The sequence below is a fragment of the Oncorhynchus mykiss genome, chromosome 17 (assembly GCF_013265735.2).
Source record: "Oncorhynchus mykiss isolate Arlee chromosome 17, USDA_OmykA_1.1, whole genome shotgun sequence".
NCBI classification, from domain to species: Eukaryota; Metazoa; Chordata; class Actinopteri; order Salmoniformes; family Salmonidae; genus Oncorhynchus; species Oncorhynchus mykiss.
In genome coordinates, this window is record NC_048581.1 from 60,445,463 (window position 1) to 60,465,933 (window position 20,471).

At 42.4% G+C, this 20,471-nt stretch overlaps 1 protein-coding gene across 3 annotated transcripts in view; it reads left to right on the forward strand.

The window, feature by feature from the left end:
• rad18 (RAD18 E3 ubiquitin protein ligase) overlaps positions 1-20,471 on the forward strand; it is a 74,670-nt gene that overhangs the window by 11,537 nt on the left and 42,662 nt on the right. For all 3 annotated transcript variants that reach the window (XM_021569200.2, XM_036950355.1, XM_021569201.2), the window contains 3 exons: positions 1,350-1,537; positions 14,078-14,148; positions 14,343-14,403. In XM_021569200.2, coding sequence (XP_021424875.2) covers positions 1,350-1,537; positions 14,078-14,148; positions 14,343-14,403 — 320 coding nt within the window. The remainder of the gene's footprint in view (positions 1-1,349; positions 1,538-14,077; positions 14,149-14,342; positions 14,404-20,471) is intronic.

The following is a 20,471-nucleotide window of genomic DNA, read 5'->3' on the forward strand; positions in this document are numbered from 1 at the left end:
TTTTTGGAAGTTTCAACTTATTTTTGACCTCCCTGAAACAACAACACTAATGAAGTCAGAGAATAAGCTGAAACTTAAATAAAAAAAAGTGAACTATCCCTTTAAAGAATTCTCATAACATTTTGTATTATTTATTTATTTTATTTAACCTTTATTTAACTAGGCAAGTCAGTTAAGAACAAATTCTTATTTACAATGACGGCCTACCCCGGCCAAACTCTCCCCTAACCCGGACTGCGCTGGGCCAATTGTGCTAGTCCCTTATGGGACTCCCGATCACAGCCGGTTGTGATACAGCCCGGGATCGAACCCGGGTGTGTAGTGACGCCTCTAGCACTGTGTTGCAGTGCCTTAGACCGCTGTGCCACTCAAGATTAACCCTGATGTAAAGCTAGCTCTAGGTGGGGTATTTTACTTATATTTGAATGTGTCTCTGTCTGTGTTGTATATCATGTTTAGATTTATATTTGGGGAGACTATTCATTCCTCTAAGGAAATTGATGTCTACAACCTGAAAATATTCCTTTCTGCTTAAATCTAATGCAAGGTTCCACGTTATGATTAATGTAGGCTTGTGATATCTGAGGCTCCGTCAGAAGCAGGCAAGTGTGCGTGACAGCATGGAACCCTTGATGTGTGGCGGACCTTGATGTCAGAGTGATGGATTACAGAATTTCCTATACTCCTCAACACATTTGACCTGCCACAGAGCTCTGCATAGGAGCTGGAGAGTTTTCAATGCGGCTTGGTGATGAAAAGATGCCATGTGGGCAGAACCTTATCCAGCCCTGAATTAGTCATGGACTTTCTATCTGAAAAGCAGCTTATTTGAAAGTCTAGTCTACATTATGCTTTTGTGGTAGGAGAGGGGACCGAACAGAGTGAACCGAAAACTAATTACTTGGAAAGCCCAGCTAAAACCCCAATTGATTTATTGGCCTTACAGGGAGGTCAGCAATAGGAAAGAGCTTTATACTGTACACCGCTGCCAAGTTGCCTGGCTCTAATTATATGCATCTGATCTGACAAGTGGTAGCTGAGTGACTCCCGGCTTCTAATATATATTTTTTTACAGAGCCCCCCTCCCTCCCTGTATATCAGGCCTTAGGTTAACTATAACATTCATGTTGTCTTCCTCTGTGGTGCCCTCCCTATGATGGACTCTTGTTGGGCCAGCCAGAGGTCTGAGAGCTGCAACAACAACACGTCACACTGTAGTTCATCATGGAATAATAGTACCGCTGAATATCTGTCTCACTACAGAGCTCATAACTGTGTAGGCTTAATATCTAATGACCATGTTATAGTCGGTTATAAACTGATTTTCCTTATGGCTTCATGTTCCACAGCTCCCTAGGTGCTAAGAGGAGGCCGATGGGGAAGCTGGTGTACACACTGCTGTCCATGCAGGAGCTGAAGAGGAGGCTGAAGGAGTGCCACCTCTCTGTCCAGGGTAACAAAGATCAGCTGGTCAGGAGGCACCAGGACTTTGTACACTTCTACAATGCCCAGTGTGACGCCCTGGAACCGAAATCAGGTGAGAGTGCCATTTTCACTGTGGTCGAATAATGAAGATGGCAGGGAGTCAACCATGGATTATGGTAAAATTATGACAGTAAATGCCAGAGCAGTTTTCTGGCCACCATAAATTGACTTTCCATCATTCAAAGCCATCATTGTATAACTGCTAGAAAGCTTTAGACTTTTCTGGCCATTGTCGATTCATGAACCTGTCATTCATGATTGACATCCATTACAAAAAAAATACACAACAGCTTTTGTTTGACGGTTTAAAAAAATCATAGAGCCTTAGACTGACTGAATTAATTAAATGGTTTTTTTCGTGTCAAATCGCCAGTTGACAACTCATCCCTTAAGGGAGTAATTGACACATATAAACATTACAATGATTCACAGTGATGATTCAGTGAAAATTATTTTGGCTTTCTGTGCAGTGAGCACTGCATAAAGAAGGAAAATAAATCAATACATAATAGTAGGAAAGGTTATCCAAGCAATAATAATAACCCTAATGCATTTTAAATAAATACGTGTGTGGACGTTTCTATCTCAGGTTGATACAGAGACATTCTGCTTTTATTACAAGCAGGCTTGACTACTGTAATGCTCTCCTGTCTGGCCTACCCAAGAAAGCCATTGGTCAACTGCAAAACATTCAGAATACTGCAGCACAGGAACTTACCAAGACCAGACAGAGAGCACACATTACACCATATTTTAAAAGTCTCTGCACTGGGTGCCAGTGAGTTTTAGAATACATTTTAAGATTGTTCTATTGGTTTTTAAATCAATCCACAATTGTGCACCCCAATACAAATCAGACATGCTTTTGAGTTATGTACCCAATAGGTCCCTCACATACTCTGGCACTTAACTATCCCAAAGCCTAGGACCAAGAGGCTTTGAGAGGTAGCCTTTACTTACTATGCCCCCAGCCTCTGGAATAGCCTGCCAGAAAACCTAAGGGGGGGTCGAAACAGTGGACATATTTAAAGAGATCTTATGACACGCCTTTTTATCTTTTCTTTTCCTTAGGTTGCCTTTTTAGTCTTGTGTTTTTTTATCCTCTTATGTTTGTAGTAAATATATCATTTTTTTATTTATTTTTTTTCCTGTGAAACAGATTGCGTTGCATTCATGTCTGAAATGTGCTATATAAATAATGATTGATTTTGATTTGAAAAATACATTCAGATAAATAAATACAGGTAAATTAATTGGAAGGGGTTTAAACCCCATCTGTCACAAAGAGAAGATACAAGTTTGAGACTGGCCTACACAAAATCTAAATACATGCAGTGCCATCGGAAAGGTTTCAGACCCCTTGACTTTTTCCACATTTTGTTACGCTACAGCCTTATTCTAAAATTGTTTAAATTGTTTTTCCCCTCATCAATCTACACACAATTCCCCATAATGACATAGAAATAATAAGTTTATAGCAATTTTTGCAAATGTATTAAAAATAATTTTAAAGTAAGTATTCAGACCCTTTACTCAGTACTTTGTTGAAGCACCTTTTGGCAGCGATTACAGCCTCCAATCTTCCTGGGTTTGACGCTACAAGCTTAGCATACCTGTGTTTGGGGAGTTTGTCCAATTCTTCTCTGCAGATTCTCTCAAGCTCTGTCAGGTTAGATGGGAAGCGTTGCTGCACAGCTACTTTCAGGTCTCTCCAGAGATGTTTGATCAGGTTCAAGTCCGGGCTCTTGCTGGGTCACTCAAGAACATTCAGACTCCTGCGTTGTCCTGGCTGTGTGCTTAGGGTTGTTGTCCTGATGGAAGGTGAACCTTCGCCTCAGTCTGAGGTCCTGAGCACTTTGGAGCAGGTTTTCATCAAGGATCTCTCTGTACTTTGCTCCGTTCATCTTTCCCTCAATCCTGACTAGTTTCCCAGTCCCTACCACTGAAAAACATCCCCAAGGCAGGATGCTGCCACCACGTCAAGGGGTCTAACTACTTTCCGAATGCACTGTATATGTAAATACGTGTGTGTATATCTGGAAATCATGATCTTATTCGAATAGTGAAATAATTTCAAATGCCCATCCCTACAGTGCGGTACAGTAGAGTTCAGTACAGTATAGTTAATTATATTGTACTCTAGTCTAGTGTGCTCTTCTGTACTGTAGGCTTGGGCGGTATACCGTTTACCGGGGTATTTGGAAATAGCCACGGTATCATTAATCAATACCATCAATACTATTTAAAACGATTTATTTGACGTTTTTAAATAAATAAATATATTTGTTGCTACATTTTAAGAAAATACCTGCAGTCAACTTGTGCAATACATTAGGAGTTAACATAATTTTTCATTATGAAGCTTACCGGTATTTCAGAGTCACCGAGTGGTGTTTGTTAACAAGCACACAATGACGAGAGACCAGAGCCTTGTGAGTCACTCACTGTTGTGCAGCATGTGCTACGGGAGCGTACTAGTTGAAGTATGGAATTCACAACTAAATATTTACCATCTAGATATCTTATAACTATTACGTTAACTATCTAAAATGTGCTAAATACTCTGCAGTTGTGCATTTGGTTTGTTAATTTAGTAGCTAGTTAGCTATCTAGCTAAGTGGGTAGCTTCTTCCAAAATTAAGCTTCGCTTGGTAGCCTAACACCAGAGGATCCCCTCCTGGAGCAAGAGCCATGTTTTGTCTAATACTTGTTTTGTGCGTGCAGCAAACTCTGAGTAGTGTTTTTTTTGTTGTTGTTGATACTTGTAAAACTTTATGAGCTGTTTTTCAATCTCAAGACCATCAGACTGTTAAATAGCCATCACTAGCGCAGAGAGGCTGCTGCATATATACACAGACTTGAAGTCGTTGGCCACTTTAATAAATTGAACTCTAGTCACTTTTTAATGTAAATTTAATAATGTCACTTTAATAATGTTTAGATATTTTTGCATTATTCATCTCATATTTCCACACTGTATTTTATACTATTCTACTGTATCTCAGTCTGTCGCTCTGACATTGCACATCAATATATTTATATATTCTTAATTCCATTCCTTTACTTAGATTTGTGTGTATTGGGTATGTTGTGAAATTGTTACATATTACTTGTTAGATATTGCTGCACTGTCGGAACTAGAAGCACAATCATTTCGCTACACCCGCAATAACATCTGCTAAACACGTACCGTTGTTTACATACAGACGTTTACATAGACCTTAGCCAAATACAATGTTTTGGGTAGCCTTCCACAAGCTTTCCACCAGAAGTTGGGTGAATTTTAGCCCCTTCCTCCTGACAGAGCTGGTGTAACTGAGTCAGGTTTGTAGACCTCCTTGCTCGCACACGCTTTTTCAGTTCTGCCCACACATTTTCTATAGGATTGAGGTCAGGGCTTTGTGATGGCCACACCAATACCGTAACTTTGTTGTCCTTAAGCCATTTTGCCACAACTTTGGAAGTGTGCTTGGGGTCATTGTCCATTTGGAAGACCCATTTGCGACCAAGCTTTAACTTCCTGACTGATGTTGCTTCAATATATCCATATCATTTTCCTTCCTCATGTTGCCATGTATTTTGTGAATTGCACCAGTCCCTCTTGCAGCAAAAGCACACCCACAACATGATGCTGCCACCCCCATGCATCACGGTTGGGATGGTGTTCTTCGGCTTGCAAGCCTCCCCCCTTTTCCTCTAAACATAACGATGGTCATTATGGCCAAACAGTTCTATTTTTGTTTCATCAGACCAGAGGACATTTCTCCAAAAAGTATGATCTTGTCCCCATGTGGAGTTGCAAACCATAGTCTGGCTTTTTTATGCCGGTTTTGGAGCAGTGGCTTCTTCCTTGCTGAGCGACCTTTCAATATAGGACTCGTTTTACTGTGGATATAGATACTTTTGTACCTGTTTCCTCCAGCATCTTCACAAGGTCCTTTGTTGCTGTTCTGCGATTGATTTGCACTTTTCGCACCAAAGTACATTTATCTCTAGGAGACAGAACGCGTTTCCTTCCTGAGTGGTATGACAGCTGCGTGGTCCCATGGTGTTTATACTTGCGTACTATTGTTTGTACAGATGAACGTGTTACCTTCAGGCGTTTGAAAATTGCTCCCAAGGATGAAACAGACTTGTGGAGGTCTACAATTTCTTCTGAGGTATTTGGCTGATTTGTTTTTGATTTTCCCATGATGTCACGCAAAGAGGCACTAAGTTTGAAGTTAGGCCTTGAAACGCATCCACAGGTACACCTCCAATTGACTCAAATTATGTCAATTAGCCTATCAGAAGCTTCTAAAGCCATGACATACATTTCTGGCATTTTCCAAGCTGTTTAAAGGCACAGTCAACTTGATGTATGTAAACTTCTGACCCACTAGAATTGTGATACAGTGAAATAATCTGTCTGTAAACAAAACATGTCTGAACCGACTTGCCAAAACTATAGTTTGTTAACAAGAAATTTGTGGAGTGGTTGAAAAACAAGTTTAAATGACTCCAACATAAGTGTATGTAAACCTCCGACTTCAACTGTATGCGACCAATAAAGTTTTGTTTGATTTAAACTCTACTCTACAGTACTGTACTGTATTGTACTGACTAGGGATTTAAACCGGTAACCAGGATCCCGGGACATAAGATGACAAGACCCGGAAAATTACAAAAATATTCCGCAATGTGCACGAGTGCAACTTCACAAAATACACAAGCACAGCAGCTGATTGGAAAAAATTAAATAGCACATTATTCAAACAGATTGTCACATGGAAATCTTTAGCCTAGTGTATTTACGTCACACAAAGTCGGTATAAATTCAAAGCACATAATTGATACTGCCGGACTGCACACAAAACCCAGATGCAGTTTACAGTTCTCATCAGAACTTGAAATGTGATCCTGGTCAGACCCAATTCCGGTGAGCTGAAGCCCGAGCCCATGCCTGGTTTGACATCACAGAAATGAAATGAGCCGAACCTGAAAAAAAGCTAGATTTCTAGAAAACAGTGCTATATTGATTGAAACTGGTGTTGAGAACAATGTGGCGGAGGTGGGCGGAAGCGGAGTGAGGAGACAAGGAAACAGTCATTGGGCCTAGACAACTCACTTCAGTAATGATCAACTGAATTATGAAAATATTACGCTAATGCATTTTAAGGCATGTATCAAATTCTTGCTTATACGGAGTCTCCCAAAGTTATATCCAACTGTTATGCTAATTTAAAGCAATAGTTGCGTGTGTGCTTACCTAGATGATCATTTCAGCACTGTTTTGACTGGGACAGCAAGATGAGTGGGGGAATCGTCTAGATAAATTAATCAATGTCAAATTTTTGTTTTCACTGAATCTCTGTTTGGATATGTGGTAACAATTAAGCTTGGGAATTGTTAGCTAAGTTGAGGTCAGTGCTAATTATTTTTATTCTAGTTTGCTCATATATTAGCTGATTACAGTGATTGATTTTGCTAGCATGTTATACAAGTCTGCTTGCTCTTAACTCACGTTAAGTAGCCTGTCCTTCTCCCGACCAAAAGCCTGTGACTTTTCAGATAATCAATCACTGTAATATTTTTGGACTGAATCTCAATCGTGGTTTCCAATTAGAAGTTACAGTCTTGTCCCATGGCTGCTACTCCCGTACAGCCTCGGGAGAGGCGAAGGTTGAGAGCCGTGGGTACTCCGAAACACAACCGAGCCGAGCCGCACTGCTTCTTGACACAATGCCCGCTTAACCCGGAAGCCAGCCGCACTAATGTGTCGGAGAAAACACTGTACACTGGCGACTGTGTCAGGGTGCACTGCGCCCGGCCAGATACAGGAGTCGCTAGAGTGCGATGGGTCAAGAATATCGCGGCCTTCCAAACTCTCCCCTAACCTGGATGACGCTGGGCCAATTGTGTGCTGCCCCATGGGTATCCCGGTCGCGGCCTGCTGTGACAGAGCCTGGAGTCGAACCAGGATCTCTAGTCGTACAGCTAGCACTGCGATGCAGTTTCTTAGACCACTGTGTCACTCGTAGTAGCCTTTATATAGCTTTATTTATAGCCTAGGCTATTGTCCTACCATCCCAATCCTTTTATTTATTTATTTTATTTTACCTTTATTTAACCAGGTAGGCAAGTTGAGAACAAGTTCTCATTTACAATTGCGACCTGGCCAAGATAAAGCAAAGCAGTTCGACAGATACAACAACACAGAGTTACACATGGAGTAAAACAAACATACAGTCAATAATAAAGTATAAACAAGTCTATATACAATGTGAGCAAATGAGGTGAGAAGGGAGGTAAAGGCAAAAAAGGCCTTGGTGGCAAGGTAAATACAATATAGCAAGTAAAACACTGGAATGGTAGTTTTGCAATGGAAGAATGTGCAAAGTAGAAATAAAAATAATGGGGTGCAAAGGAGCAAAATAAATAAATAAATTAAATACAGTTGGGAAAGAGGTAGTTGATAGGGCTAAATTATAGGTGGGCTATGTACAGGTGCAGTAATATGTGAGCTGCTCTGACAGTTGGTGCTTAAAGCTAGTGAGGGAGATAAGTGTTTCCAGTTTCAGAGATTTTTGTAGTTCGTTCCAGTCATTGGCAGCAGAGAACTGGAAAGAGAGGCGGCCAAAGAAAGAATTGGTTTTGGGGGTGACTAGAGAGATATACCTGCTGGAGCGTGTGCTACAGGTGGGAGATGCTATGGTGACCAGCGAGCTGAGATAAGGGGGGACTTTACCTAGCAGGGTCTTGTAGATGACATGGAGCCAGTGGGTTTGGCGACGAGTATGAAGCGAGGGCCAGCCAACGAGAGCGTACAGGTCGCAATGGTGGGTAGTATATGGGGCTTTGGTGACAAAACGGATTGCACTGTGATAGACTGCATCCAATTTGTTGAGTAGGGTATTGGAGGCTATTTTGTAAATTACATCGCCAAAGTCGAGGATTGGTAGGATGGTCAGTTTTACAAGGGTATGTTTGGCAGCATGAGTGAAGGATGCTTTGTTGCGAAATAGGAAGCCAATTCTAGATTTAACTTTGGATTGGAGATGTTTGATATGGGTCTGGAAGGAGAGTTTACAGTCTAACCAGACACCTAAATATTTGTAGTTGTCCACGTATTCTAAGTCAGAGCCGTCCAGAGTAGTGATGTTGGACAGGCGGGTAGGTGCAGGTAGCGATCGGTTGAAGAGCATGCATTTAGTTTTACTTGTATTTAAGAGCAATTGGAGGCCACGAAAGGAGAGTTGTATGGCATTGAAGCTTGCCTGGAGGGTTGTTAACACAGTGTCCAAAGAAGGGCCGGAAGTATACAGAATGGTGTCGTCTGCGTAGAGGTGGATCAGAGACTCACCAGCAGCAAGAGCGACCTCATTGATGTATACAAAGAAGAGAGTCGGTCCAAGAATTGAACCCTGTGGCACCCCCATAGAGACTGCCAGAGGTCCGGACAACAGACCCTCCGATTTGACACACTGAACTCTATCAGAGAAGTAGTTGGTGAACCAGGCGAGGCAATCATTTGAGAAACCAAGGCTGTTGAGTCTGCCGATGAGGATGTGGTGATTGACAGAGTCGAAAGCCTTGGCCAGATCAATGAATACGGCTGCACAGTAATGTTTCTTATCGATGGCGGTTAAGATATCGTTTAGGACCTTGAGCGTGGCTGAGGTGCACCCATGACCAGCTCTGAAACCAGATTGCATAGCAGAGAAGGTATGGTGAGATTCAAAATGGTCGGTAATCTGTTTGTTGACTTGGATTTCGAAGACCTTAGAAAGGCATGGTAGGATAGATATAGGTCTGTAGCAGTTTGGGTCAAGAGTGTCCCCCCCTTTGAAGAGGGGGATGACCGCAGCTGCTTTCCAATCTTTGGGAATCTCAGACGACACGAAAGAGAGGTTGAACAGGCTAGTAATAGGGGTGGCAACAATTTCGGCAGATAATTTTAGAAAGAAAGGGTCCAGATTGTCTAGCCCGGCTGATTTGTAGGGGTCCAGATTTTGCAGCTCTTTCAGAACATCAGCTGAATGGATTTGGGAGAAGGAGAAATGGGGAAGGCTTGGGCGAGTTGCTGTTGGGGGTGCAGTGCTGTTGACAGGGGTAGGAGTAGCCAGGTGGAAAGCATGGCCAGCAGTAGAAAAATGCTTATTGAAATTTTCAATTATGGTGGATTTATCAGTGGTGACAGTGTTTCCTATCTTCAGTGCAGTGGGCAGCTGGGAGGAGGTGTTCTTATTCTCCATGGACTTTACAGTGTCCCAGAACTTTTTTGAGTTAGTGTTGCAAGAAGCAAATTTCTGCTTGAAAAAGCTAGCCTTGGCTTTTCTAACTGCCTGTGTATAATGGTTTCTAGCTTCCCTGAACAGCTGCATATCACGGGGGCTGTTCGATGCTAATACAGAACGCCATAGGATGTTTTTGTGTTGGTTAAGGGCAGTCAGGTCTGGGGAGAACCAAGGGCTATATCTGTTCCTGGTTCTCAATTTCTTGAATGGGGCATGTTTATTTAAGATGGTTAGGAAGGCATTTTAAAAAAATATCCAGGCATCCTCTACTGACGGGATGAGGTCAATATCCTTCCAGGATACCCCGGCCAGGTCGATTAGAAAGGCCTGCTCGCTGAAGTGTTTCAGGGAGCGTTTTACAGTGATGAGAGGAGGTCGTTTGACCGCTGACCCATTACGGATGCAGGCAATGAGGCAGTGATCGCTGAGATCTTGGTTGAAGACAGCAGAGGTGTATTTAGAGGGGAGTTGGTTAGGATGATATCTATGAGGGTGCCCATGTTTAAGGCTTTGGGGAGGTACCTGGTAGGTTCATTGATAATTTGTGTGAGATTGAGGGCATCAAGTTTAGATTGTAGGATGGCTGGGGTGTTAAGCATGTTCCAGTTTAGGTCGCCTAGCAGCACGAGCTCTGAAGATAGATGGGGGGCAATCAGTTCACATATGGTGTCCAGAGCACAGCTGGGGGCAGAGGGTGGTCTATAGCAGGCGGCAACGGTGAGAGACTTGTTTTTAGAGAGGTGGATTTTTAAAAGTAGAAGTTCAAATTGTTTGGGTACAGACCTGGATAGTAGGACAGAACTCTGCAGGCTATCTTTGCAGTAGATTGCAACACCGCCCCCTTTGGCAGTTCTAGCTTGTCTGAAAATGTTTGGAATTAAAATGTCTGAATTTTTGGTGGTCTTCCTAAGCCAGGATTCAGACACAGCTAGAACATCCAGGTTGGCAGAGTGTGCTAAAGCAGTGAATAGAACAAACTTAGGGAGGAGGCTTCTAATGTTAACATGCATGAAACCAAGGCTATTACGGTTACAGAAGTCGTCAAAAGAGAGCGCCTGGGGAATAGGAGTGGAGCTAGGCACTGCAGGGCCTGGATTCACCTCTACATCGCCAGAGGAACATAGGAGGAGTAGAATAAGGGTGCGACTAAAAGCAATAAGAATTGGTCGTCTAGAACGTCTGGAACAGAGAGTAAAAGGAGGTTTCTGGGGGCGATAAAATAGCATCAAGGTATAATGTACAGACAAATGTAAGGTAGGATGTGAATACAGTGGAGGTAAACCTAGGTATTGAGTGATGAAGAGAGAGATATTGTCTCTAGAAACATCATTGAAACCAGGAGATGTCATTGCATGTGTGGGTGGGGGAACTAATAGGTTGGATAAGGTATAGTGAGCAGTACTAGAGGCTCTACAGTGAAATAAGCCAATAAACACTAACCAGAACAGCAATGGACAAGACATATTGACATTAAGGAGAGGCATGCTTAGTCGAGTGATCAAAAGGGTCCAGTGAGTGGAGAGGTTGGTTGAGGGTCACGGCGATTTAGACAGCTAGCCGAGCCAACCGGTAGCAAGCTAGCATAGGATGGAGTCTGTTGTTAGCCACCTCTTGCGTTCGGTCAGTAGATTAGTGGGGTTCCGTGAGGTAGAGGGGATTAATCCAAATCACACAACAACAACAAAAATAAGAACAATAGATATAGTTATAGAGGCCCGAGAAGAAAACATAATAATAATAAAAATAAATAAATTGTCCGATTGTCTATTCAGATAGCAGCCGGTAAGACAGCTAACGGTTAGCGGGCCGCAGATGGGCGTTCAGGTAACGTCGCGACAGAGGAGCCAGCCATCCTGACTCGTGTCTCGTATTGCTGCCCTTATGAGAGCTTCTGTAGAGAATATGTGATCAATAAATGGTATGAGAGTAGATATTGTAGCAGGTTCAAGGGTGTGGGTTTTCCACGTCACCAAGTTCAATAACCAAACACGCACAAGGAGCACAACTAGAATGCAAATTGGAAGTTTATTAGGGAGTTTTACACACTTCAGAAAAGTGGGGAATTCACCATTTCACAGTCCACAATCTGGTCTCGTTGTCTGTTCCGTTCTCCCGGGGTAATCCTAAAACGCAGGTCCTCAGCCAAACCGGTTCGGTGCACAGTGGGGGTAATCAGACAAATATTTCTCTCCTCACACTCTTCAACACATGCTTCCCTCTCCGTTCTCTGCCCCTTTGTGCAGGCCTTTTCCTCTTTTATCCCCAAGTACTCCCTGGCTTAATGACCCATAGGCTGCCTGGTATCTTCCTTCAATCACCACTTCCCTCACCTCTCCCTGCCGTCTGCCACTATGGTCATTTTTTTTACAGAGTTGGTCTCCGTTAAGATACATTCATATTTAAAACATTTCCTCTTTTCATCTGACCCTTATTCATGAGCTGATCTGCTATCTGTATAATCATCAACTCAATTTTGACAAATAGGAGATATTCTGTCATTAGTTGGAGGTTATCTAGCAAACTTACTACTTTGGTAATTTTACTTTTGTTTGACTGCCGTTACAAAGTTTGTATCAATCGACAATGCTATAGCCTACTGAGAGTGTCGTCTGTGTGTCCTGAACGTGCGCTCTTTCGAGAGAGCCTATGCCTACCGCTGAAATGCGCTGAATTAATTGAGGATAACTCTCAAAATTTATGAACGACCTGTTTCGCAATTCATAACAGTCATTGGCGATCGAAGTTACTCTATCATTACTTAACATCAGTTTCACGCTAGAGTGCGATGTACATTACAGTACAATACAATACCATATAGCACTACAGTACAGTAAAGAAAAGTAGAGTAGAGTTTAGGTCAGTACTGTTCTCGGTCCTGGGACCCCCTGGGTGCACGTTTTGGTTTTTGCCGTAGCACTACACAGCTGATAAAAATAATCCAAGCTTGATGATGAGTTGGTTATTTGAATCATCTGTGTAGTATTTGTATTTATTATGGATCCCCATTAGCTTCTGCCAAGGCAGCATCTACTCTTCCTGGGGTCCAGCAACATTGGGGCAGTTATACATATTAAAAACATTACAATACATTCACAACAGATTGCTCAACATATTAAGTGTGTGCCCTCAGGCCTCTACTCTACTACCACTTATCTATAACACAAAATCTATGTGTGTATATTGCATATGTCATCGTTTGTATGCATGTGTCTATGTTTGTGTTGCTTCACACTCCCCGCTGTTCTGTAAGGTGTATTTTTATCTTATTTTTTAAAAATCTAATTTTACTGCTGGCATGAGTTACTTTATGTGGAATAGAGTTCCATGTGGTCATGGCTCTGTGAAGTACTGTGCACCTCCCATAGTCTGTTCTGGACTTGGGAGCTAGGACAAAAACCAAAACATGCACCCCAGGGGGGGGGGGTACAGTTCAGTACTCCACTGTACTGAACTGTACTCTACTGTACTGAACTCTATTGCACTCTACTGTGATGTCAACTTGGAAAACATAGACATCTGTGATTGTTGCACGTCATGAAGAAATACATTCAAACATTTGGTTTTATTCATTTATGAATGTGACATGTCATGGTGTATCCTTGTATGAAACAATGTCACATGGATATTTAAATTTCATTTAGAAATCATTCAAGAATATTATAACCATGCCCATCCCTAGAACACACCCCATCTCTGTTGAGATGTAGGGTTTTAATCAAACACCAAGGCCTGTTCTGAGCCTAGCACATGATTTGAGAATCTACTGTTACCAACACATAAATCATTTCTGCTCTAGCGAGTATTATTTTTTTGCCTTGGCATTTGTCATGCTTCTGTGCTATCTTTAGGTTATATTTTACTTGTACATGCTATTAGACTTTCAGTAAGTGACCTTGATACATGATCATGCTAGATGTATAACTGTGTGTCCTCCTACCTCTTAGCTCTTTTCAGTTAGTCGTTGGGCATAAGATGTCGGAGGGTAAAGGCTGTAAACGACACACTACTTTACCTCTTTAAGATCGGCAGACAGAGCATCCAGTCCAACAGCCCTTGCTGAGACTATTAGATATGAAGTGGTGCTCTGAGCTATGCCTACTTCTTTCTTTGTGTGTGTCTGTGTGCAAATCACAAGCAAAAGTTTGAACCACTTGATCGTTTCCTGTTTTTTGTTTTGTTTCTCTGGGTGTGCTTCATTTCCTCAGCAGTAGCCTCAGGGGCAGAGACCTTAATGTGTTGAAAACAACAGTTCACATAACAAGCCATGCTTGTGATCCGGAGGGTCAAAAAGGTCTCTTTTCATTCTCTGTCAACAGCCAAAGACATTGCCAATGAAGTGGAGGCCAACGAGAAGGCCAGGAACCAACTTCAGGGGAAAACCAAACGTGTACGTACCAATACCTGATCACAGCATCTCTGACTTGTGCCACAGGACCCCCGGATACTTTTTGTTGTTCCCAACATGACATAATGTTCAATAAAAGGCGTTGTCCCTTGCAAATAACCTTGTCTAGTGTGTTCTTGAAATGCAAATGATCACTCTACAGTACATGTTTTTTTGTTTGTCCAACTGCGTTGCAGGTCATGGACTTCTCAAAGAATCAAAGTGTGGAGAAGATCGACGAGATGCATTCAACTTACAGTAAGTCATCTCTGTGGTGCACTTCCACCATTGATCTGTTGTCAGTGGGAGTTCAGAATTGTTTTCTGAAAGCCTTTTCTCTATTGACTTCAGCACTGCGTTGTGTATCATTGTCTACAATGGATGTGTGCGATATTGACTCAGTTGACTGTGGATCCCTGTTTTTTTCCTCAGTGAATCTGAATGATTACTCCTGGTGAGGGATTGGCATGGAAATAGTTTAGTTTAGCAGCATCACTGGGCTCTGAGTGTATTCTCACTCTTGTGTTTGCATTTGCACTGGTGCAGTCTTAGATTCTGAAACACTGTAGTGTGCGTTAATAGTTCAGAGTGCTTAGTCATTGCAGTCCATTCCACCAGAGTGGTGCACTCACTTTAGTCCTTGTAGCAGTTTAGCAGAAAAAGCTGAGAGCTGTGAAGTGAATCAGGCCACAACCCAAGAGAAGAGGAGTGGCTCTCACATTCACAGATTGGATCAAAATAGTGGGAGTGCAACAGGTTTGCATCGTTGATCTTGCTTCATTATGTGGGGAGGCCCTCGTATGGCTAAGGACCAACTCCGGCGGAGAGAATCGCCAGGAAGACCATACGCTCCCCTGATAGCTGTGTTACTCTATATCTGAGAAGGTCTCTGTCTGGAGGGGCTGTTTGAAAGTGCACCTGAGGGAGTGGAGATGTGCTGGAGATGTGATTAAGCATCAGGGACTGTCACTGCAGCAGACATGAAGAGGAGGGAAACCATTTAGGTTTGCTGGGGTGTTTCAGTGTCTCTTTAGGGAATAACTCTGAAAAGTAATAGACTTTACCCAGCAGGAGGAAACTGAGCCAGATTGTGTTTGCTTTACCGGACAGAGGGAGAGAGAGAGTTTGTTAGTTAAAGTGCTGTGATAGCAAGATGAGGATGAAAGGTGGGAGGAACTAGAAAGAGCTTGGTGGAGCTAACTTTGAGAAAGAGGGATATTGAAATATTAATGGCACCTCACAGAGGGGTGTTCTATAAATAGCTGGTGTGCTGTGATAACTGATCCGTCAGGCCAGGGTCGGCCCACGCAAGTAGTATCGCGATACCACAGGGAAAACATTTAGTGTCCTAGAGTCCTGTTCGCCCCGTCCCCTGACTCTTGTTACCGTTTTCTTAATGTACGTGCTACACAAAATGTTTTCTACTCAATACAACACCTTGAGATGTTTCTACAACTTGATTGGAGTCCACATGTGGTAAATTCAATTGGTTGGACATGATTTGGAAAGGCACACAACTGTCTATATAAGGTCCCACAGTTAACAGTGCATGTCAGAGCAAAAACCAAGCCATGAGGTTGAAGGAATTGTCCGTAGAGCACCGACAGGATTGTGTCGAGGCACAGATCTGGGGAAGAGTACCAAAAAATGTTGGCAGCATTGAAGGTCCCCAAGAACACAGTGGCCTCCATCATTCTTAAATGGAAGAAGTTTAGAACCAGCAAGACTCTTCCTAGACCTGACTGAACTGAGCAATGGAGGGAGAAGGGCCTTGGTCAGGGAGGTGACCAAGAACCCAATGGTCATTCTGACAGAGCTCCAGAGTTCGTCTGCGGAGATGGGAGAACCTTCCAGAAGGACAACCATCTCTGCAGCACTCCACCAATCATGCCTGTGTGGTAGAGTGGCCAGACGGAAGCCACTTCTCCGTAAAAGACACATGGCAGCCCTCTTGGTGTTTGCACCTAAAGTACTCAGACCACGAGAAAACAACAATATTCTCTGGTCTGATGAAACCAAGATTGAACTCTTTGGCCTGAATACCAAGCGTCATGTCTGAAGGAAACCTGGCACCATCCCTACGGTGAAGCATGGTGGCAGCATCATGATGTGTGTATATTTTTCAGCTGCAGGGACTGGGAGACTAGTCAGGATCAATGGAAAGATGAACGGAGCAAAGTACAGAGAGATTGATGAAAATCTGCTCCAGAGCGCTCAGGAACTCAGACTGGGACGAAGTTTCACCTTCCAACAGGACGACGACCCTAAGCATCCAGCCAAGACAACGCAGGAGTGACCTTGGGACAAGTCTCGGAATGTCTTTGAGTCTTTGAGTCTTTCCCAGCCAGAGCCCAGACTTAAACCCGATCAAACCTCTTTGGAGAGACCTGAAAATAGCTGTGCAGTGATGCTCCTCATCCAACCTGACAGAGCTTGAGAGGATCTGCAGAGAAGAATGGGGTAAACTCCCCAAATGCAAGTGTGTCAAGCTTGTGGCGTCATACCCAAGAAGACTCGAGGCTGTAATCGCTGCCAAATGTGCTTCAACAAAGTACTGAGTAAAGGGTCTGAATACTTTGCTTTGTCATTGTGGGTAGATTGAGGGGGAAAAAACAATTTAATCCATTTTAGAATTAGGCTGTAACACAACAAAATGTGGAAAAATGCAAGGGGTCTGAATACTTTCCGAATGCACTGTATATTCATAACGATCTGAATGTCATTGTGACAGGAAGGGAAAAACACTGCATGAAACCTTTACTCTTCAGTAAACAGAGCCACACAGACTGTCCCTCCCTCACACAATCTGTCTCCCTCTCTCTCATAAACACACACGCCATTCTCTCTCCAACAAACGCATACACACGCTGCTCCCAACTTTAAAAACGTTAGGCACCAAACAGAATTTAAGGAGCACCAGAAAGAGAGATTTTTGATATGGTTTAGGCATCCATTCAGCCTATATGATTCCTACAGTACCTTTCGAAGCCCATGTTATGAGTAGTGAAGCAGACACATTTCCTTTCTTCTTGTGCCAATCAAATTTGCCTAGAACTACTGTCAAGTTAGCAGGTTATTAGCTAGGTAACATGACAGAACAATGTTGTTTATCAAACCAATACTTAGTGACCCATAATTTATTTAAAATGGCCGGTGACATGGTTTATTTTTTTAAACTGATTGAGGAATAGATGTGCAGGAAGAGCAGATGGAGAGAAGCAGGTGAGTTATGGCTGGAAAGGGTATGTGCACATGAAAGTGAAGTGGACATTATTGGACCGACACTTACCAGAGACTAGTTTGCTTAAAAATATTCAACAGAATTTTATATACAAAACTGTATTAACATTTTATAAGAGGAGTCAGCGGGATCTTTACTTTGGTTGAGCTAAAATATATTTGGTAGTATCATATTAAACGGTACTACGGTATTCTAAAATGTTGGTATCATGACGTTTTAGTACCGTGATATTACCTTGGTACCGGTATACCGTGCAACACTAACACACAGTAGACAGACAGACAGATATAGACACACGCATACACAGGAACACAGAGTGCTGGCCACATGCAGTAGGTTGAAGCAGTCTCGCTATCGCTTCCAAACGTGAGAAAGATTGCCACTCTTAATGAATGTACCTTCCACCCTCAGTGTGTTACTGTTGTATTATTGAATAGCTGGACCATCGAACAATGCCAAACCAAACAGATCTCTGTCAATGGAGACCAGTGTTATTATTTTCCCTCAAAAGTAAGCTGCAGCTTGCTCCTGTGCCCTTGGCAGGTTATGGTAGTAATCTGTCAGCCCAGGGCCTTCCCAGGGGCACACTGAAATGATTGTGGCTCCACACTTCTTAACATATACACTATACAGTGTATAACACCATATGTACCTCATACACTATTTTCCTCTGCATATGTTTCTCATTCATCAAACATCTGAGATGCATAATAAGCCACTTATTTGTACTGAGGCAATCAAATCTAAATAAAATTGTATTTGTCACATGCGTTGTAAACAACCGGTGTAGACTAACAGTGAAATGCTTACTTGTTGGCTCTTTCCAATAATGCAGAGAGAAAGAAAATAGAGAAACAATAGAAAAGTAAAACACACTATAATAAATACACAACGATAACTTTGACTCGGTACACCGTGTATATAGCAATGTCCCAGGGGTAAGAAGTAATTGAGGTAGATATGTACATATAACTAGGAATAAATGGACAGATAATAAACAGTAGCAGCAGCGCATTTTATCAGTAATAAAAGTTAGTGCAAAAAGTGTCAATGCAGATAGTCCGAGTAGCTATTTGGTTAACTATTTAAATAACTATTTAGCAGTCTTATGGCTTGGGGTAGAGACTGTTCGGGGTCCTGTTGGTTCCAGACTTGGTGCATCGGTACCGCTTACCGTGCGGTAGCAGAGAACAGTCTATGAATTGGGTGGCTGGAGTATTTTACCATTTTTAGGGCTCTGACACCGCCTGGTATAGAGGTCCTGGATGGCAGGGAACTCGACCCCAGTGATGTACTGGGCAATACGCACCACCCTCTAGTGCCTTGTGGTCGTAGGTCAAGCAGTTGCCATACCAAGCGGTGTTGCAGCCAGTCATGCTCTCAATGGTGAAACTGTAGAACTGTTTCAGCCCCCCTAGGGGGAAGAGCCATTGTTGTGCCGAATCCGATCAAACCTCTCTGAAGAGACTTGAAAATAGCTGTTCAGCGACGCTCCCCATCCAGCCTGACAGAGCTTGAGAGGATCTGCAGAGAATAATGGGAGAAACTCCCCAAATACAGATGTGCCAAGCTTATAGCATTATACCCAAAAAGACTTGAGGCTGTAATCGCTGCCAAAGGTGCTTCAACAAAGTACTGAGTAAATTGTCTGAATACTTATGTAAGGAATAATTTCATTTTTTTATTCGTAATAAATATGTGTAAAATATGTTTTTGCTTTGTCATTATGGGGTTTTGTGTATAGATTGAGTGCAAAAAAGCTGCAATGCAATTTTCTTTTGATAAATTCAAGCGGTCTGAATACTTTCCGAGTGCATTGTACCGTATACCGGGTATTTGGAAATAGCCACGGTATGGTTTGTCAATACCATCAATACCGTTTAAACCTTTTCTTTTGATTTTTTCTATTCATTTTAATATTTGTAGCCTCTTAAATAAATACCTGCAGTCAACTTGTGTCTCTAAGATATTTGAAATATGTTCAGCGTTATTTTCACAATATTTCACAAATTCATCTGCATAATTTAAATCTAACATTAATTTGCACGAGACACAGTCCACTTGATCAATAGTTATTGCTCTAGTATCTTATGGTGCCACTGATGCTAATGACATTTATAGTGCAACCAACTGGTCTGGTGCAGCCATCTAAGGTTGCAGTGACGATATTCACACAGCTTCTAAGGACATGTACATAAGTTTCACATACCAAATTTCATGGCCCCATGTGCATCTGTTCAGTTCTTATAGCCCTGGTGTGATATAGTGCCATCTAGTGGCTGTCATACCGTTCTTCTCTCATCCCAGGATTTACAGTATTACCGGCTTAGTACACAAGGGAGTGCCAAAAAACCCTGCAAAAAGCCAGATGGTATCTACTAGCATGTTCCATCTTTTATTGAACTGTTGCTAGAACATTTTCGTTTAGAGACCAAAATGTTTAATAAGGTATTAGAAAAAAACACTTGCCTTTTTCTGTCAACTATGACAACCATTTTGTCTTTCTGTCATTCTGATTTCCAGAAGCCGCAATTTCACCTCAAACTGATTAAACCCCAATTTATTTCGGTCTTATTGCCATCAAGTAACATATAGCCCTCTCGTATGCCTCCATGAATCCACAGTTTTGCACACCCATTATTTTTCTATTCTCTTAAAGACTATTTGCCCTCCTGCCATCAAGTAGTATTTTGGAAGTTTCACCATTAAAGACATCTGTTTGATGTTGTCCATGAAAGCTGCTCTCCTGAGCTGGATCAAAGCCTGAGACAATAAGGCCAGATAATGGTGATGATGATCTTCTCTTCTTTCTTCTCTGCTCACTTTTTCTCTCTTTCTCTTTGTGCAGCTGAACCCATGTTTGGAGGCAGGTCGTTGTGAAATTTTATCAGTGGTGACATTTGCTCAAGTTGCCCATAGAGCTGTCGTTGTGTGGTTGACGGACGGTTTACCTATAAGGAGGTGACGCCATGATTGGAGTCACATCAAACATGGCATTTCCTGGAGACAATCCTTGTGCTACTGAGGAAGATGTCCTCCGCTTTAAGTCAGTTACTGGAACAAGCAAGGCAGCAGTATGGGTCTT